The sequence below is a fragment of the Coturnix japonica genome, chromosome 3, assembly GCF_054131305.1.
Source record: "Coturnix japonica strain WE chromosome 3, WE-NBRP24, whole genome shotgun sequence".
Taxonomy (NCBI): Eukaryota; Metazoa; Chordata; class Aves; order Galliformes; family Phasianidae; genus Coturnix; species Coturnix japonica.
Genome location: NC_140665.1, coordinates 61,443,509 through 61,463,359, shown reverse-complemented (window position 1 = coordinate 61,463,359; position 19,851 = coordinate 61,443,509). Strand labels below are relative to the sequence as shown.

At 42.7% G+C, this 19,851-nt stretch overlaps 1 protein-coding gene across 1 annotated transcript; it reads right to left on the bottom strand.

Moving 5' to 3' along the window:
* Nucleotides 1-33: 33 nt before the first annotated feature.
* LOC116653206 (uncharacterized) lies at nt 34-9,885 on the bottom strand. Its single transcript, XM_085542519.1, has 8 exons — nt 5,041-9,885; nt 4,727-4,846; nt 3,888-4,011; nt 3,482-3,568; nt 3,288-3,392; nt 2,836-2,975; nt 2,226-2,287; nt 34-1,709 (listed from the first exon to the last, which is right to left on the bottom strand). The coding sequence occupies exons 1-8, from the start codon at nt 5,092-5,094 to the stop codon at nt 1,427-1,429; spliced, it is 975 nt and encodes a 324-aa protein (XP_085398645.1). The 5' UTR covers nt 5,095-9,885; the 3' UTR covers nt 34-1,426.
* Between the last annotated feature and the right edge of the window lie 9,966 nt (nt 9,886-19,851).

The window sequence follows — 19,851 nt, the reverse complement described above, 5'->3', positions numbered from 1 at the left end:
AGCCATTAAGCACAGGCCTTTCTTGCTGGATCCTTTTGAAGTGCACCTTCCGTGATTTTTTTGTCCCCCACTTTTCCTTCTTGGATCTATCCATGCCAGAGTTAATTTATATGAACTGAAATAACTCCAGCATTTTAAAAATAGGCAGATTGTTTTCTGTAAACATGTGAATCATGAAAATATGGTTCTGTTTGTGCTCCCCTGAGGCCTAGCCTGCTTTAAACATAAAAGCATAGAAAGGAAGAAGTGAAAGCTGGTTCTATTTTTCTTTCTTAGCCCACAGTACGAAGAATGGAAGACTTTTTTATTATTGTTTCTAATCCTTCGCAAACAAACGAAACCATTAATTTTTAGGTTTGACAGTACAGATGCTCATAAGTAAGTAAACATACTACTGAAGACTTAACAACAGTACATCTTGTTTTTACTACGTACTTCTGACGATAGGGTGATAGAGAAAAAACAGAGAGCAGGAAAAATAATGGATTTGGTATTATTATTAATTTTTCCTAATTTCTGGCACTCTGTTTGATTTAGTCTACTTAGACAAGTGAACGTATATACACAGATTTCCTTGACTTCAAAAATGGAACCCAATGGTATTGTAATCCATGCCCCTTATCGACACTTCTGTCATAGTGAAGTTGATTCACTTATTAAAACCACCTTTGTTCCTGGCTGTACTTCCACTTAGAAATACGTGCTAATCACTTCCAGGTCCTGTGAGATTTAAAAAACTGGAGTATTACAAAAGTGACTCCAAGGTTATGAAAGTGCAGTCACGTTCTTCAAATCGTATTTCCAACTTCCACAGGTGGTTGAACAAAAGCACTAATTGGGAACAAGAAGCAGGAGTCAGGTCCAATAAGGGATTGCCCTAAGGCGCCAAGCCGCTGCCCCTTCCTACCCACAGGCAATCGAGGGCTACATATGGGAAGGAGTGTACTGGTTGAACTGGCTCTCCACCTTTTGTTCAAGGAGACTTGCACAGAGAGGCCTGAGAGAAGGGGAAGAAAGTGGGAGGTGGGGGTCACAGCACTGCAGTTGACACAGGCATTGTCCAGGGAATCAGAACACCAGCCTTTCCACATAAGCCCAATGCAGTTTTGCCAAGGGGCAAGGAAGGAAGAAGTTCCAGTTTCAGCCTTGTGGATGGACGTCTTTCTGTGCCCAAAGAAATAGTTTGTGTTCTTGACGCTGAAGGCAGCCACCCAGAGGTGGGGAGTGGGTGCACGGCCCCTGACCTCTGACCAGAAAGGGAAATCAGGAGAAAAAGAATGCATCCACTGCCGATTTTTACCAGTTGGACTCTGCTTCAAGACTCACTGCAAAGTTTCAGAAAAATGTCACCTCAGAATCAGAAAGGAAAGGAACAGCCTTGAAAAGGAATAGGGCTGGTTTTAATTCTTCTTCGTTGTCATTTGTTTTAAAATATATACAACCAGACACTGTCAGTGGTCGCAGAGAGTTCCAGAAGGAGCTCATCCGCATCATTCACAGTGTCCACATCAATTTCTCCTTCCAGTTCTTCTCCTTCAATTTCCATCATCAGCTTCTCAATGTGATCTTCTTCAGAGACAGGTACTTTCCCCGCCTCCGTGCAGCTCAGCTGCTGCATCTTATCTGCTTCTTGTGAGGACTGGGATGTTGAGTGTGAGATCTTCACCTGTGCCACAGAGTCTTCCTGGCTTCCGGCAAGCAGTTCCAGACTTGGGAGAACAAGGAAGAGAATAATCCGTACACTTCTAACTGGAGATACGTTCTCAGCAACCCAGCTCTGAGATCAATAGTTAACCCCTCTTGCACCTCACAGTCACATAGGGATGGCAGACCAGATCACCTGGGGCTGCCTTTAGGATGCGAGGTACCAGCAAGTACACTTCTCATAGTGTGAATTTATCTTTACAGATAGAGCAGTTTGGGTCTAGAAAACAGGGACCAGGTTTTGTAGCAGAAACACATTGCCACCCCCATTACTTTGACTGCAAACATGTCAAGAAGTCATCCTCTGCAAAAACCTGTTTACCAACTGAGTTACTTTTCCCCATGGCATACTCAGCAGAGATTTTTTAGTAAGCAATTGAAATTATTTCAGATGACCTCTTCCTTTGCCGGATTATGCTATGACACATCTCAAACACCCCGTTTCCCCCCGGACACGAAACGACTTATGCTTAATGGAAAAATGACACTGATGAAGAACAAGTTGTGGTCATTACCTGCTTCAAAGTTTTATGACTTCAGTGTTCACCAAGGTCATTTCGGGCGGGACTGAAGCAAGAATCACCTAGGAGGAAACAAGACAGTGTGTATGAAGCACAGGCAGAAGGTTCCTAAGTAGCTTCTTTTCGCAGAGAAGTTGTGGAAGCCCCATCCCTGGAGGCTTTCAAGGCCAGGCTGGATGGGTTTCCAGGCAATTGGATCTTCTGGCTGGCAACCCTGGCCACAGCAGGAAGGATGGGTGAAACACCGGATGATCTTTGAGAACTCCTCCTCCCTTCCCTCAGCACTGCTGAGCCTAAACCCAAATACAGAACCAAGGTGCTCCTGAAGAAAGCTTTCTTTTGAAGGTTACAAGTGACCTCGGGTTTTTTTTGACAGTGAAAAACTAATGGACAAAATCCTTCACGACAACGAGCAATCTCAGAATTGCAGAGCATTACATAATCACTGCTCTACATCTAATCAAAACTGAAAGTTTCCACAAGTACCCTGTGAGGCACCTGCTGCTGTCAAAGGAAACAGAAGACCGGTAGAACTTTTGACATTTCTACCTTTTCTTCAAGAGCAACGCAAACCTTCCGTATCCACTTGTGCTTTTGCCACTGTTCTTACCATAGGTAGTTTTCTTGCTGGGGGCTCATCGGTGTCCTCAGCAGCAGATGGATGCATCTCTGCTGCTTTTCGTTTCCGTCTCTGCTTTGTGGGGAAGGTGCATTTCCAATCAATAGGCCTCTTGGACACCTTGCGTCCACCTAAAGTAAAAGGAAGAGAGAGCTGATACAGTCTTGCTGTGCCTCAGGACAGGTTCACATTCTCTTATCGTTCCCACAACCCTTCCACGAAGTTAAATACATTTGACCAGCAGAATTACATTGCCACATCCAGGATTCTCAGCAATGTTTTCCAAACAGTCATTTCTGTCTACCAACAAGGCACAGAAAGGAACAAAGGAACCCAATAGCTTCACTCAGTAATAATCCACGGCAAGGAAAACTCCGACACTGAACTATCCTGAGTGACAGCATTACTTTTTCAAGGCACTGCAACAAGATCCTTGTGCTCACCCCTAACTCTTTTCTTGCAAGGCAGTTCCTTCGCTTTTCCCTTCTTCTCCTCAGATCGCTTGCGTTTTTGTCCAGCCAGGCAATGGGGGGAAGTTGGGATGGCAACTGCAGAGAACAGTCCCAGGAAAGAACAATCAGAAAACGTAAGTAGTAAGACAGCACATCAAACCCAGATGCCTGGTTAATATATGGACCTTTTCCTGGTGCCTTCTCAACCACTGCCTGGCTCCCCGGACTTTCTGCAAGGCCGCTCTTCAGAGGAAGGCCACTTTCATTGGCTTCTGGAAGAAAGAAAACAAGATATCATTGATGAGCATCACACTGGAGGAAGGTTTCAGCACAGTCAGCCTCAAGCTTCAGGTTTTCAAACACTGTTTCTTACATTTGCCTTTCTGCTGCTCCAACACAGACCTGAAATGCATTTACCACTATCCAGAAAAACCCCAACACTATTCTGACAGCCGAAACAAAAAGTAATATAAGTCACTTGTCACAACTCTTCCCTGCACTCTCCAGTGAATGGTCACTTGATGTCCCGCACCCACTCAGAAGTAAGATTTAAAATTAAGCCTTTCATGCTTCTTGCCATCAGAAGCTCACCTTTGCTTGGCGGTGTGGTCAGTCCGTTCCCACCGCGTTCCTTCAAGTGGAGAAAAGCACAGTGGGCTTTCCGACAGCCTCCTGGCTGATTCTCCCAGTAGCAGGGAATCTCACTGCGCTTCTTCTGAAGAGAGAAAGAAAGGAAGGGTCATGGAAACAGGCATGCAAGGTTTGCAAATAGATGCAGTGCTCCATGTCATGCCATAGATGAGACTGTCAGAGTGCTGAAACATAATTTATCGCTAAGGAAAACATCAGGGAGCATATTCACAATGTCTGCATAAGCTGCAACCACTCGGCATATCTTGCTTTCTTAACCTTCAGGCAGAGGAAACAACTGCTCTCAGTTCAGGGGATTCAGCCAGTGCACCTGCAAAATGCTGCCACTATTCAGGAGAAGCGGCGCCTTCAAATGCTGTGGTTAAATCCATCTGAGTTATGGAGTAGAGCCTTAGCTCTTCACCATCATTTCTTGCCCCACCCTTCACTACTCCAAGCAGCCAGAACAAACTGCTCTGAAGAAAACCAGGACAGAGAAGGCCTGATAGACAACAACCATGCCCCGCCCACTGGCAGGAGGTCAGTGCCCGCTCCTTCCCACCACCCTTCTCCAGCAAGTTTAGGAGTCTGAGCAATGCGGTCTTTCTGCATTTGGGGAGAAAAAGCCTTTGGCACCTAATGCAAGCATCTCTAGCTAAGATATATCTAAGGCCCTGAATTCTCTTCCCCATAACTCCTCCCAGCTCCCTGGAGAAACAGAAACCACTAAGATTTTCATAGCCAATGTATCTGGCCTGCAGAAATGCATTCGGCCCACATACAGCAGTGAAAACACTCACGTCAATTTTCATGTGTCTGAACTTGCAGTTGCTCCTGAAACATCCACCCTCCAACCACAGTCGGCAGACTTGCTCACTCCCCAGAGCCACTTCACAGTGGCGGAAGGGACAGCTGTCTCCCTGAAAGCAAAAGGAAACCACGCAGGAAAATATGAGCACAGCCTGAAACACATCCATGTTATTAGCCCAGGCAGTTAGCAGCGAGCTGACTGGTTATGAAGGTAACATCTCCAGTAGGTCTCCCCCTGCTCCACCCCTTTCGCTTCAAAGAGAGGAAAAGGAAGAAAAGCCACGCAAAAGAAGCCCAACTGTACCTTAGTACAGGTAGAGTAGAAATAGAAGTAGCAGTCGTTTCCTTGCTGAGACATGGGGAAATTCTTAGAGCAAGTTGGGCTTTGCTCCAAAGGAATTCCCCACTCTTGGAAAGAGACGGCTGCACTCTTGGACTGCCTGGATCCACAAAATGTCCTCTCGAACAGGAGCCCTGCTGAAAATATCAACAAGGGAAGAATAGTGAGGAATAAGCATTTTCCCAGCTTTCTTTTTGCGCAGTTTGGACTCTAGAGAGGTGCTATGTCCTAGAAGCAGCTGTTTGCAAGAACTGTGCCAACTCTAGATCCAACTTGTTTCTAGCTCCCACGACTTCCCCCGGCAAGCACTGTCCTCCATCTCATCAACAGCTGTATCCCTTGAAGCATACATTTTCTGGACCTGACACGAAAAAGACCCCCTTCATCATCTACTCTTGCTGCATCTGCAATGGATGCACCGGCATGACTCACTACAGTTCTGGCTTACCAGGCACAGCTGCAGTCCTTCTCCCTTCCAGCTAACACAGCAGCCTAATGGCTGAGCAACACAGCGAGATTGGGCAGCACCCGTCAGCTACCACCACTATCACTGCCAGCAGGGACAAGGGCTGACACAGCGTGTCCGCACTCCTGCACAGCGCTCACAGCTGTGGCACTCACTGGTGGCAGCCACTGCCCCAAGCACAGTGCTTGTGATGTCACCATGCTTGTGATGTCACCAGGCAGTCCATGTCCCGAGCTAAGCACCCAGCTCTCCACCATGACTTCAGCGGGGTTTTCTTTATCACAGGGTCAGCCTGGTCTAGCATGAGCTATTTGAGTTGGTGGTCCTGTCCACAGCAGGGGGATTGGAGCTTGATGATCCTTAAGGTCCCTTCGAACCCAAGCAGTTCTACGATACTACAATACAGTTTTGAGAGAGATCCCAGAAATATGGAATATGAATATGGAATCTTCAAACATATTCTGTATCAGCATAAAAAATGGTGGCTATTACAGAATGGGAAAGATGCACCAGCGATAAAAATACTTGCTGGAAACCTGCATGATGAACCAGTAATTAAATTGCTCTTTCCTTACATTCGCTTTCATGTAGTTTTCTTGGAAACACCATTACCATTGTCAGGCTAAGAGACAGAAAAACCTTCAACCTGAGACAGTTTGGTCTGTCTTGCAAGCAACATTTCCTGTCCCACAGAAAACCCATTTCTGGCTTCATATCCATGCCGAGTCAAACTCACTCTGGACTATTTAGCTCAGGCTTTCTAGCTGGATCCTTTTGAAGTGCAGCTTCTATGATTTTTCTCATTTTTCCTTTAGTCTACTCAGAAACATGAGCACATATACACAGATTTCCTTGACTTCAAAAATGGAACCCAATGGTATTGTAATGCACGCCTCTTGTCAACACTTCTGTCATAATGGAGTTGATGCACTTATTCCAACCACCTTTGTCCCCGTCTTTACTTCCACTTAGAAATAGGTCCCGTGGGCATCACGTCCGGGTCCCGGGGTATTTAGAAAACTGGAGTATTACAAAAGTGACTCCAAGTTTAAGACAGTACAGTCACATTCTTCTAATCGTATTTCCAACTTCTTCAGGTTGTTGCACAAAAGCACTAATTGGGGAACAAGATCGTGGAAGTCTGAGATGACACTGAAACACTCAAACATCAGAGCCCAGTAATTATTAATGTACTGAAAGAGCTGGCATAAAACGGCAATCTCAAATCTGTACTTTCACAATGGAGGGGAGTGGAGCATGGGTATGCTTGTACAGAAACATGGATTTCTGCAATGTTAGTTGTTGTTATGAAGTAATTGATTCCCTTCCCCACCTCTCATCTTCTAAAAATTAATATTTTATCTGGAGCACTGAAAGACCATTTGTCAAGAACAAGTGAACCAGTTCCTGTACATAGTATAAATAAATACGGTATATACTAGCTTTCTCTATTTCCCAATTGTCCATATGTGGCAAGGCATGTGTTAAAATACATGAGACAAGTACACTATAAACTATACAACAGATAGTCAGTGCTGTGTCATCAGGTGGGCATTCTTTTGGGTCTCCAAAGTAAACACAGCAGCTCAGATGCAAGACAGAGCAACAAACCAACTCCTCTTATGACATTCTCCCACACCCAGTTGATCATCAGATTAGGATATCTGATGGCATCTGCAGGTAATACAGGGCCCACAGAGCAGCAGAGACACAGTTTAACTCTACTGAAGACATGAGTCACTGCCAAGCCTGGAAGAGATGGTGGTGAGACCAGTTGCATGAGGCTTCAGCAGAGTGCTCAGGGAAGGCTTCCTTCATAGTGCAAGCTCTCAGAAATACAGGATAAAGTCAGAGCAGCAGCAGCCTTCTGCTACAGAACAAGCCTCCCAGAAAATGAAAATTATAATGTATTCCGTCATTACTGAACTACTGATGGACATATTTTACCCAATTTTGAACTGTCTGTCAAGGCTCTGTATTTTGTTGCTGTTCTATGAAAATCAAACGTTTCCAGAAAACAAATGGTAGATCCATGAAATATAAATGCCCTACAAGTCATTACCTGATTGCGTCAGGTATTAACCTATTTTTAGTATTAGACATGCTTACTGACAACTTTTTTTCCTTACAAACCAAACTTGGTTTTCCTAATCACACCATTTAAAAACAAACCCTCACACTGAATCTGAATTTTTATCTTTGAATATTTGCTGTTACAAAATAAGGCCAGAGGGGAGCTTAAAATTCACCTAGACCTAATCCCTTTGCCATTGCCAGGTCAGCCGTGCAGCAAAGCAGACCACCCAGGATCCCAAACACAGCCTTGCAGACCTTGAGCAGTGGGACATAAACAGATAATACTAATATACTAATTATACTTACATTCTTACATTCTTGGTTATACTACCTGAACTGTGTATATATCAATACAGCAAATAAATAAAGTATCAAATCTTTTGGAGAACTAGATGTATTACATACTATATACAAGAAAGAAGAAATACAACACAAAAATGGTAGCTAAGACAACAAGAGCAAAAAGTAAAGCAGAGCATAAGTGGAAATATTTTTTAACATGACTGTTAATAAAACACTAAAAGAATAAAAGTTCAATGTAGTGCATTAAAGTGTGAGAGCAAGGGAGAGAGAACAGGGGAAAAGAAAAAAATTGCCAGGCTGCTCACAGTCAGTAAAAAATACATAAGATTAGACAAAAAACAAACAAACAAACAAACAAAAACCAATAAATAACACGCAAGAGTAAATATCTTTTAATACTCAAAGGTCACAAAAGATATGATGAGAAACCAAGATACAAATTCTTATGAAAATATAAAAGGAAAAAATTGTAGCAAAAAACATAAGACGACAACTTGTGCTTCCATCTCTTGCTCCCTCCTGCCACCTAAAGCAGGAATGAACAAGAAAGACAACGAAAGACCAATGGTGGGTGAAGTGGCTACTTCAAAAATGGGCCATAATCTACTTAGCTGTGTTCAGTAGCATGGAAGCAGCTTTCCAAAAATGTCATCACAAAGAATTTGTCAGCCAGGCTTCATCGTCTTACACTTCTGGTGTGAGAAGAGAGCTGTAGGGATAACAGAACAACCAACTTAGTTTCAATGTCACAGGCTTCTGAAATGAAAGTAACACATTGTACAAATGCTGAGGACTCCAAATTAGCTGCTTGAATTTATTTCAGTTTTAATAAATCAAAGTTCTTGCTAGAAGCCCTGAGACAGAATATTAAAAAGTGTGCTATTTCTTTCTCAACATCAACTGCCTCCTCTTTAGAAACAGGAATGCATAAATTACAAATGAAGGTCTTCTGGGGCAGCACTGGCTGTTATACTGTGAGCACATTATAACTACACTTGTCAACAGGTTGAGATTTGTATTTTTTACAAGCATATTACTTCTCTTGCTGTAAAGCTGGCATAATAATTTCCTTCACAGCTGGCAAGGATTTCATATTTGTTCCTCTGAAATAAACTGTATATATTGAAATTAAAGCTTATATGTCCTTTATACTATGATCATTAATTGCAGCTTCTTGGCTACACAGGTAGTAGGAAATACATGATGAATTTTTTTACATGCTGGGACACAGACACTCATTTTCGACTTTTCTCTTTTAACAGTTGTGTAAAGATATATTACCTATCTTCCTTAGCCAAAATTAGCATTCTTTTCAGAACTGGGCCAAATCACTTGCATAAACACTGCATTACTCCACCATGGTGACAGTACCACATTATTCATTTGAGAGAAGATATTACAAGCAGGCTTTATGACTGCACCAGATGTGGATATTCTGGATGAACAAGTACCAGTAGATGGTGCTGAAGAATACATTGCATAAATGGCTGTTTATTGGTTGTGAATAGACCAAGGAAGTAATAGATAATGACTTTCTGAAATGACCTTCCAGTAGAGCAGCAGAGGCAAGTAACCACAGCTCTTCCAAATTTTAAATGAGTAATAGTAAGGAAGATATATATGACAGAGTAAACATGAACAGTTCTGTGGTCTGAAGCTTAACCACGACATTTGACTCAGAGTTTGTTGTGCAAGTTTCCATCGTACACAATGGAGACAAATTAGCAGTAATACCTAAAACCTCACTTTTTCCTACGGTGGACATTTATTTGTTTATAGGCTCAATAAAGTTACATGCAGCACAATACTTCCATGCACAACTGTTCAAACTAGGTACTTGAGAAAGCCTCTACTGGCTCAGAGAAGAGCCCTCTCTGAGGGAAGACTACAAACGCAAAGTTAGGTCATCCTATACCTTGTTAATTTCTGGCTTCAGTAATAGTTTTTGTGTTTTAAATTGCCATCGCTAGTGCAATTCTGAAACCTCTCTTGCAATAGAGGGACTGTAAAAGATGTACCACATAGATGCTTGAAGATCAAACAAGCAAGAACAAGATCCAGGGACTTTGTAAACCTCTTCTGGACTCTGCACTCCACTTGTGACAGTAGTTCATTGGACATAGCAAGTCTGATGTCCACATTCTTAAGCAAAAACAAAGTTATGGAAAACCTGAACTGGGTTTCTTCTGTTTCTGATTTTGTTTTAAGAGAAAGGTGGATTGTATTAACTTTTATGTACACATGTAAACACATACAGACATATCTAAGTGTATGAATTTTCCTTCACTTTGCTGAATTATCCTCTCTCATGCAAACAGGAAATTCTAGCCAAAGCATTTATAACATGAAAATAGAATGGAAAGTTTTACTTAATTTATCTCGTTTACTTGGCATTTTCACGGAATACTTGACACTTGGACTAAGATATATATTTGACATTATTCCGTGTTGTAAGAAAAGTTTGAGAGAAAGATTGCTTTCAAATGAAAATTGTACAGGAAATCCCTTTTGGCTGTGAAGTAGGTATTAAATTGAAATTCTGCATCTGCCATTATACTTGCCTTCTCTTTGAGAATCATTTCAATCAAGCCTTGATTCACAAAGGAGATACCAGGAACAGCATTTATACTAATTTGTTTATGTATTCTTTCTATACTTCTGAACGAAAAGTTGCAGTGTAATTTTCCTGTTTTCCATTGACTTGGAACACTCAGATGACTTCTGAACAGGTAACATCAAGTAATTTTTATAAGAAATACTAATACTGTTATTTCATTAACTATACAGGTCTGTGAAGGTTTTTCTTCCTTATTTTTTTGCATCTCTATAACATGGCCCCTGTATTCATGATAAATACGCAAACAGTACTGCAAGCCTTTGCAACAGAAAATACCTTTCCTCATAGCTCCACCCTGTCAGAGTCACCCAACTGAGCATTACTGATGGAAATTTAAAGAGAGAATTTAATTACAAGCTCAAATTATTTCACCACAGTGAGCTGCCATGTTTGCTATATCACTTTCAGGCTCAGTGCTTGCTGCCACTTGTCTTTCAAGAAGTATTAGATTCTCGTCATTATACAAATATGTAAAAAAGATTAATTTGGGGATCTGCTTCTGGAAATTAGAATTCTCTTTGTGAGTCATGGTGGACATCTATTCAGGTTTTTTTTAAGTCTTTAATCAGAATCATTAAATTGAAACCTGAAAATAGCATCAGTAGACTGTGATAGAGGCAGACAAAGGAGAGACAAAGGCCAATTGGCCCACTGCAGTGTGTGCTACATAGTTGCTCTTTTGAACACTGTGAAATTTAGGCCCATTTTTCTTAAGATATAGTTGTTGAATGTTTTGAACATCCAATATTTTTGTGGAGGTATGTCTAAATACATGGCTTGCCTACCCTCCCAGGGACTCTGTTCCAAAGGTGAACTTCAGCTCTGCCATTTATTTTGACATTATTCATTTTTATGTCACTGTGGAAGCACTTCCAATATGGGTTACTTGAATTATAATCCCAATCTAAAAAGTGATTTTGTAAGGAAGAGTGTTCTGGGGGTTCCAAGTTAATTTCTGACCCTGAAATTTACAGCTTAAGGCTACTCCGTGTTTCAAAGGAAGGGAGGAAAATGGTGTTCTTCTCTTGCTTTTTTCCCATTTTAATTATTAATCTTTTTACATACATACTTGCATACTCAGCCTGGAGTCTAAAAGACAAGTTACTTCAATTTCCTCATTTTTAGTTAAATAGAAGCCACCAAACCATAAGTGAAGTTAATATAAAGCTTCTTTCTTGTGTGTTTTGTGAATTACTAACAGACTTTTGGTGGTTGTTTGTTTTTTGCTTGTTTGTTTTACATTTTAAACTTATCCTTTATCATTCTTGAATGGACAGACTTTCAGATTTAGAATAGATGACTACTTTTGACTGGGAGTTGCAATGATATTGGCACTGCACCAGAAAGCTAGCTTTCATTGAACTAAGCCCAGTAATAAATTATTTTTAAAATAAATTGAATTTTTTTTCCAATTAAATAACCCTAAGAATTTTATATCAATAGGAAAGCAACATATTTTCAGTGAAACAGTGAAAGCATGCTCGTGGAAAACTCATAAAGTAAAACTGCCTTGAGGCAGACACCTGGCTTGGGAAATTAGACAAGAATGGTTAATTGCAGTAAGGTTTGAATAGTTGAAAACTGCCTGTAAAACATAAAGATATTGAGTAGAGGAGGCATTTCCAGTTTGCCTTACAATACTATCCCACAATTCTTTTTTCAGTCAATTGTCGCATGCTGTTTTGAGATTCTGTTGCTTCTCTAATTTCTCACTAATTTCATAGTGGACGCATGGCAGTAAAATGTCTTGATCAGTTTCTGGATATGTAGCTGTTATTTTTTTCCTTTTCATTGTAGTCTGATGTCATTCCAAAATCTACCTCTGTTACCTCTTTAGCACAGGTTATGATAAATTTTTCTCTAAGATTTGTTCCCCACTTCATCACTGATCCTATTTCAGTGATTGTTCTATCTTGTACTGTGATTTAAATTTTTATTATCATTAGCAAAAATGTCCACTGATGGCAATGTCTTTATTTCTCACTTTGGTTTTCTTATTATTTTCTATGCCATAATTTTGAAATGCAGCAAGAATATCTTGCTGTTTTGTTGTGGTTATTTTTCATTCAGGTAAAATTAACCAGTCCAATGACATCACAGTTTGCAGAGTTAATCATGAGACAACCAGGAGAATGGATGAGAAAGAAGAGGAAAAGAACCTGAATGAAATAGAAAAAACTAGCTTATTAAAAGGAATGTGAGATTTTTTTTCTTCATAATTGACACAAATATTGACTGTATCTGACTATTTCTCAGGCACCTAAGTGGTACAAATCACAAAAAATGTTCCAAAGGCAAAAAACAAACTATTAAGTGTTTTATCATATTAGTTTAGATGTAGGTGAATCAGTGCCTCAGTTATTACTGCCTCTACAGGCACTTGCTGAAGGGAAATAATCATTGAAGTCAGTTAGACAAACCCTTCAGATAAAGAAATCCACCAAAGAACTTTTCTATTATTTTGTTCAGTATAAATGGTCATAAGAAAATATCTTAGCTTTAGCTGGAACTGAATTGTTTTCTTCAGAGTGTCTGGTATGATTATATGTTTTGGTTCTAGGAGGAAAATGATAACACACCAGATAATAACACACCAGTGATTATAGTTGCTGCTAAGAAAGTGTTGTACAGAGCCAAGGGCATTCTCAGTGAAGGGCTCAAGGAGCTGGGAGGGAACAGAAAGAGCACAGCTAAATTAAACTGGCTAAAGAGATACTCCATACCATATGATATCAACTGTAAGGAGTTTCAAAGGGGGTGGGAGTTCAAGTTAACACCCTGATTAATAACTGGGTGGGATGGAGGAAAAGAATCAAAAGGGGAAAAGAACCAAAAGGAGAAAAGCAAAGTAGCACTTGTGGGTTGAGATAAAACTATTTACTAAGATAGAAAAAAGGAAAATAATTATGACAAATTGTCACGGGTTACTTAGATTTACCTATGCCCGTGACAGGGGAAGCCACCCCACGCCCCCCCCCCGGGGGCCCGGAAAGGAGGGGGAGAAGGGGAGTGGGATAAAACAGCGACAATCTAAGGAGGAAAAACTTATTTTACTAAATATGATATCAAAATACAAGATAACACAATATAATATAATTAAGGCTAACAAAATCGAACAAAACAGAGAGAGAGAGAGTCTCCGAAAACCGAGAGGCCTACTGTGAACTCTAGGCGACACGGCTGGAACGCTTCCCACTCTCCGAGAAGTTCGAGAGAAGAAGGAGAGCACTCCAGCCTGGGAACGAGATTATATAGAGTCCTGGTCCCGTGACTTATTGTTATTCCTGTTGTTCTCTGGGATATGTAGTCTTCTTCTGTGGACTGCACATTCAACAGAAGTATCCATACTTGACATGATGTTATGATGTGGAATACTGATACTGATAGCAAAATTACAAAATTACAAAACCATGACATTCCACCCCTTATTCTACATTATTACATCATGGTTAATATATACATATATATACACGTATGTAAAATTGTGATAGCTAAATAGTAGAATTGCATGTAACATAACTAACTGTACAACTATAATAACTAAAATACACTACACATGCAAACATATATATATATATATATAGATACATAAAATTATTGACTGCACTCCCCCAGCATCAAATTCCCTTGTGGCACACATTGAACATCCCCATCCTTCTGCATTACCCACCAAGTGCACCCAGGTCCCTGGGCAAAGACAGTTCCACGGATAGGTTTGCCCTTTCCAGAAGCTGGAAGGACCCAAACAGCTTTTCCCAACATGTTTTTTACATGTATAACAGGGACCTTATCTCCTTCTACAGTGTGTAGGGGGCTAGATTGACTAGGACCATCACGATTGACAGATCCTCTAGTATTGACCAACCAAGTGGCTTCTGCCAGATTCTTCTCCCAGTGCTTAAATGTTCCACCACCCATTGCTTTCAACATAGTTTTCAACAACCCATTATATCGTTCAATTTTACCAGAAGCTGGTGCATGGTAGGGAATATGATAAATCCACTCAATGCCATGATCTTTGGCCCAAGTATTTATAAGAGAATTTTTGAAATGTGTCCCATTATCAGATTCAATTCTTTCTGGGGTGCCATGTCGCCACAGGACTTGTTTCTCAAGACCTAATATGGTGTTTCGAGCAGTTGCATGGGGTACTGCATATGTTTCAAGCCATCCAGTGGTTGCCTCTACCATAGTGAGTACATAACACTTACCACTGCGAGATCGTGGCAAGGTGATATAATCAACCTGCCACGCCTCCCCATATTTATACTTTTGCCATCGCCCTTCCTCCCAGAGAGGTTTCATCCTTCTGGCTTGTTTAATTATGGCACATGTTTCACAATCATGAATAATCTGCGCAATAGCGTCCATGGTTAAGTCCACCCCTCGGTCTCTGGCCCACTTATATGTTGCGTCTCTTCCTTGATGGCCTGAGGTCTCATGAGCCCATCGAGCTAGAAATAATTCGCCCTTATTCTGCCAATCCAAGTCGATTTGAGCCACCTCAATTCTAGCAGCTTTATCTACCTGATGGTTGTTTTGTTGTTCTTCAGTAGCCCGACTTTTGGGCACATGTGCATCCACATGACGCACCTTTACAACCATATTCTTTGTTCGGGAAGCAATGTCCTTCCATAGTTCAGCGGCCCAAACAGATTTTCCCCTCCGTTGCCAGTTATTTTGTTCCCACCGCTGTAACCACCCCCATAAGGCATTTGCTACCATCCATGAGTCAGTATAAAGATACAGCATTGGCCACCTCTCCCGTTCAGCAACATCTAAGGCCAGCTGGACAGCTTTTACCTCTGCAAACTGACTTGATTCTCCCTTACCTTCAGTGGCCTCTGCAACCTGTCGTGTGGGGCTCCACACAGCAGCTTTCCATTTGCGATGCTTCCCTACAATGCGACATGATCCGTCAGTGAATAGGGCATATTTCTTTTCATTTTCTGGTAATTCGTTGTATGGTGGGGCCTCTTTAGCACGTGATACCTCTTCTGCTGGTGATGTTCCAAACTTTTTATCTTCAGGCCAGTCCATGATTACCTCTAGGATTCCTGGACGATTGAGGTTTCCCATTCGCGCTCGCTGTGTAATCAGCGTAATCCACTTGCTCCAGGTGACATCGGTAGCATGATGGGTGGAGGGAACCTGTCCTTTGAACATCCAGTTCAGCACTGGCAGTCGAGGTGCCAAAAGGAGCTGTGTTTCAGTCCCGACTACTTCGGAAGCAGCCCGAACCCCCTCATACGCGGCTAAGATCTCCTTCTCAGTTGGAGTGTAGCACTCTTCAGACCCCTTATATGATCGACTCCAGAATCCCAGGGGTCGGCCTCGGGTCTCTCCTGAGGCTCTCTGCCACAAACTCCAGGTGGGGCCTTTCTCTCCAGCAGCAGTATAGAGGATGTTCTTTACATCCTGTCCAGTCCGTACTGGCCCCAGGGCTACAGCACGGGCTATCTCTTGTTTAATCTGTTCAAAAGCCTGCTGCTGCTCAGGGCCCCATGCAAAATCATTCTTCTTCCGCGTTACCTGATAAAGGGGGCTTACAATGAGGCTGTAGTTTGGAATGTGCATCCTCCAAAAGCCCACTGCACCCAGGAAAGATTGTGTCTCTTTCTTGCTAGTTGGTGGAGACATGGCAGTGATTTTGTCGATCACATCTGCTGGGATGTGACGACGTCCATCCTGCCACTTTATACCTAAGAACTGAATTTCCTGGGCAGGTCCTTTTACTTTGCTTCGCTTAATAGCAAAGCCAGCTTGTAGAAGAATACGGATTATCTGCTCTCCTTTTGTGAAAACTTCTTCTGCTGTATCGCCCCACACAACAATGTCATCAATGTACTGCAGGTGTTCAGGAGCACCACCCTGTTCCAGTACAGTTTGGACCAACCCATGGCAAATGGTTGGGCTGTGTTTCCACCCCTGGGGCAAACGGTTCCAAGTATACTGAATGCCCCTCCAGGTGAAGGCAAACTGTGGCTTGCATTCTGCGGCCAAAGGAATAGAAAAGAAGGCATTGGCAATGTCAATGGTGGCATACCATTTGGCTGCTTTTGACTCCAGCTCGTACTGGAGTTCCAACATGTCCGGCACAGCAGCGCTCAATGGGGGTGTGACCTCATTCAGGCCACGGTAGTCTACTGTCAGCCTCCATTCTCCACTGGCTTTACGCACTGGCCATATGGGACTGTTAAAAGGTGAGTGAGTTTTACTGATCACTCCCTGATTCTCCAACTGGCGAATCAAATCATGAATGGGGAGCAAGGAATCCCTGTTGGTGCGATACTGCCGTCTGTGCACTGTCTTTGTAGCAATCGGTACCTGCTGCTCTTTTACTCGTAGCAGCCCCACAACAGACGGGTCCTCTGACAGGCCAGGCAAAACAGACAGCTGCTTAATGTTGTCCATGTCTACAGCAGCTATCCCAAAGGCCCATCGATACCCCTTAGGATCCTTGAAATGCCCCCTTCTGAGGTAATCAATACCCAGTATACATGGAGCCCCTGGGCCAGTCACAATAGGATGTTTTTGCCAGTCTTTGCCAGTGAGGCTTATTTCAGCCTCCAGCACAGTCAATTCTTGAGAGCCCCCAGTCACTCCAGAAATATGGATTGATTCTGTCCCTTCATGACTGGAGGGCATTAGGGTGCACTGTGCACCGGTATCCACCAGCGCCTTATATTCCTGTGGTTCTGATGTGCCAGGCCATCGAATCCACACAGTCCAATAAACTCTATTATCCCTTTCCCTCCCCTGACTGAGGGCAGGGCCCCTCTATTGGTTACCTGTGATGACTGGAGCAACTCCACTGGTGGTTGGTATGTCTAGTAGTTCTTTCACCCGTGCTCGTAGTGCAGACGTGGGCTGATCATGCCACTTCCTCATGTCTTCTCCACGGTCACGTAGGTAGCGCCACATGGAAACACGCGGTGCAATCGTACTGTTGTTCTTTGCTCGAGCTGGGAAGCGTGTGCGTTTAACAGCTGAGACTTTTGATGATGCAGGTGGGGAGTAGGACTGGACTAGTTTGATCAGATCCTTCATTAGACCTGGTGGCCCGTACGAGGATTGACCTTCATCAGTTGTTTCTGATACTATTACGGGATCATTACAATTAGTTGATGGAAACAATTTCTTGCACATTTCATCTACTCGGTTTTCTAGCCGTGAGATGGCAGAAACTGCGGCATGCAGTTGGGGGAGCTGCTGATCGGTGGTTTGAAGCATTACAATCAGCTCAACAACTCGGGGCCATCTGTCCACGAATCCTTTAGATCCTGATACCAATGACTGTGCAATTCTCTCTGGTGCTGTACTTGTGATTTTCTGCCACATGTCAGGATCGGCCCTCACTCTCTCAGGGTCAAGTTCGCTTGGATCAGGGCTGTACAACATTTTCGCCATGGCCAATTCCCTCAGGCGCTGAATACCTTTTTGGATGGTATTCCAACTATTAAATTTAGGCTTCAAAGCATCCTTATAGGGGTACCTTTCTCTCACGGCTTCTAACAGCCGCAACCAGAGAGTAGCAGCTCCATCCGAACATCTGCTAATCCCTCTGTCGATACCTGCATCTTGGGCAATGCTTCCTAGTTGGCGAGCTTCATTACCATCTAGAGACAAGCTGTTGGCCCCGTTGTCCCAGCAGCGAAGCAACCAAGCAAGGATACCTTCATCTTGACGCCGTGTGAACTCCTTTCTTGAGCCTTGGATTTCAGTCAGCTTCAGAGGTCGACAGTAGGTGATTTCCTCCTCATCATCAGTCTCTTCTTCATGCCTCTTGGTTTTTGCCTTTGCCTTTTTCGGTACTGCTCCATGCCCGGCACCTGGGTCTTCTGCTGCCCCCCCCTGTGCTTCTCCTTCTTTTCGTTCTAGACGCATGGACACCCGTTTCCATTTCTTGCCTTCCACAGGGGCAACTGATATTGCTACTGATGCCTCCTGTGACTGATCAGAATTAACTTGGGCTTGAATCTCAGATCGGAAACTCTCTCTCTCCAGAATAGTATGATACAAAGCACGGTATGCATAAGCCAAACCCCACATAAGGTTTACCTCCTTAGATCTCTGACCCAAATACTCACTTAATTTCTTAGGGTCCCTTAGGTGTTCAAGAGTGAAATCCCATGACACTGCGGGTCCCCATGCTTCTAAGACTTTTCCTAAACCTTTCCATATTCCCTGCCAGTCATCATTCTCTGGTTCTGGAGGAGACTTCCGCATAGAACGAATGCATAGGAACATATATGCATGCATTGATAGTGATAACATGAATGCAAGCATGAACCCTATCTCAGTTATTGAAAAGCGTGTGGAAATCTGAGAGTACAACCTAAATAAAAAGGGTTTTTTTAGCCTGTACAATGAATTAAACATGGTGGTGTTTGTAAAATTGCCTGTTCCATCTGGGATGCAAGTGTTTGTAAGATTCACAATTCCATCTGGGGTGTAGGTGCCAAAATTCTGACCATACCACATCTCGTAAAAGTACCAGGCAGGTGTCTCCATCAGTATCCACCTTATTAGGCTATATATCTGCACAATTCCACAACACCAAATTATGGTGTTAATAGTTGACCAATACTTTAAGAAGATCATAATTGCTTTCAATCCCTTAAACAGAGCAACTGGGATGAAGAGTGGATTCATAGCTGGCAGGCTCTGTAAAAGTCAGAGCTAGCTAGCTTTGCTCTAAGGGAGAAAGAAATCCCTTTGTTTTCTACACAAAAGTTAGATAGCAGTGCTGAGAATGTGCAGCAGCCCTTAATGTTGACAATTTGTCTGGTATTTCAAGGTCACGTTCTCCGTGAGCAGCTACGGAAAGATAACACTCCCAACACTCCCGTAACGAAGCTCTTTAAGAGCAGAGAGAGTTGTTCTAAAAGCTAAAAAGCTCTATGCCCGCATTCTCCACCAAAAATCTGTCACGGGTTACTTAGATTTACCTATGCCCGTGACAGGGGAAGCCACCCCACGCCCCCCCCCCGGGGGCCCGGAAAGGAGGGGGAGAAGGGGAGTGGGATAAAACAGCGACAATCTAAGGAGGAAAAACTTATTTTACTAAATATGATATCAAAATACAAGATAACACAATATAATATAATTAAGGCTAACAAAATCGAACAAAACAGAGAGAGAGAGAGTCTCCGAAAACCGAGAGGCCTACTGTGAACTCTAGGCGACACGGCTGGAACGCTTCCCACTCTCCGAGAAGTTCGAGAGAAGAAGGAGAGCACTCCAGCCTGGGAACGAGATTATATAGAGTCCTGGTCCCGTGACTTATTGTTATTCCTGTTGTTCTCTGGGA

Coding starts and splice junctions, on each gene's coding strand:
- LOC116653206 (XM_085542519.1), bottom strand. CDS start 5,094: ATGTCTCAGCAAGGAAACGACTGCTACTTCTATTTCTACTCTACCTGT. Junction 4,012..4,726: donor TCAGACACATGAAAATTGAC/GTGAGTGTTTTC, acceptor TTCTCTCTTCAG/AAGAAGCGCAGTGAGATTCC. Junction 2,976..3,287: donor TTGCAAGAAAAGAGTTAGGG/GTGAGCACAAGG, acceptor CTTTTACTTTAG/GTGGACGCAAGGTGTCCAAG.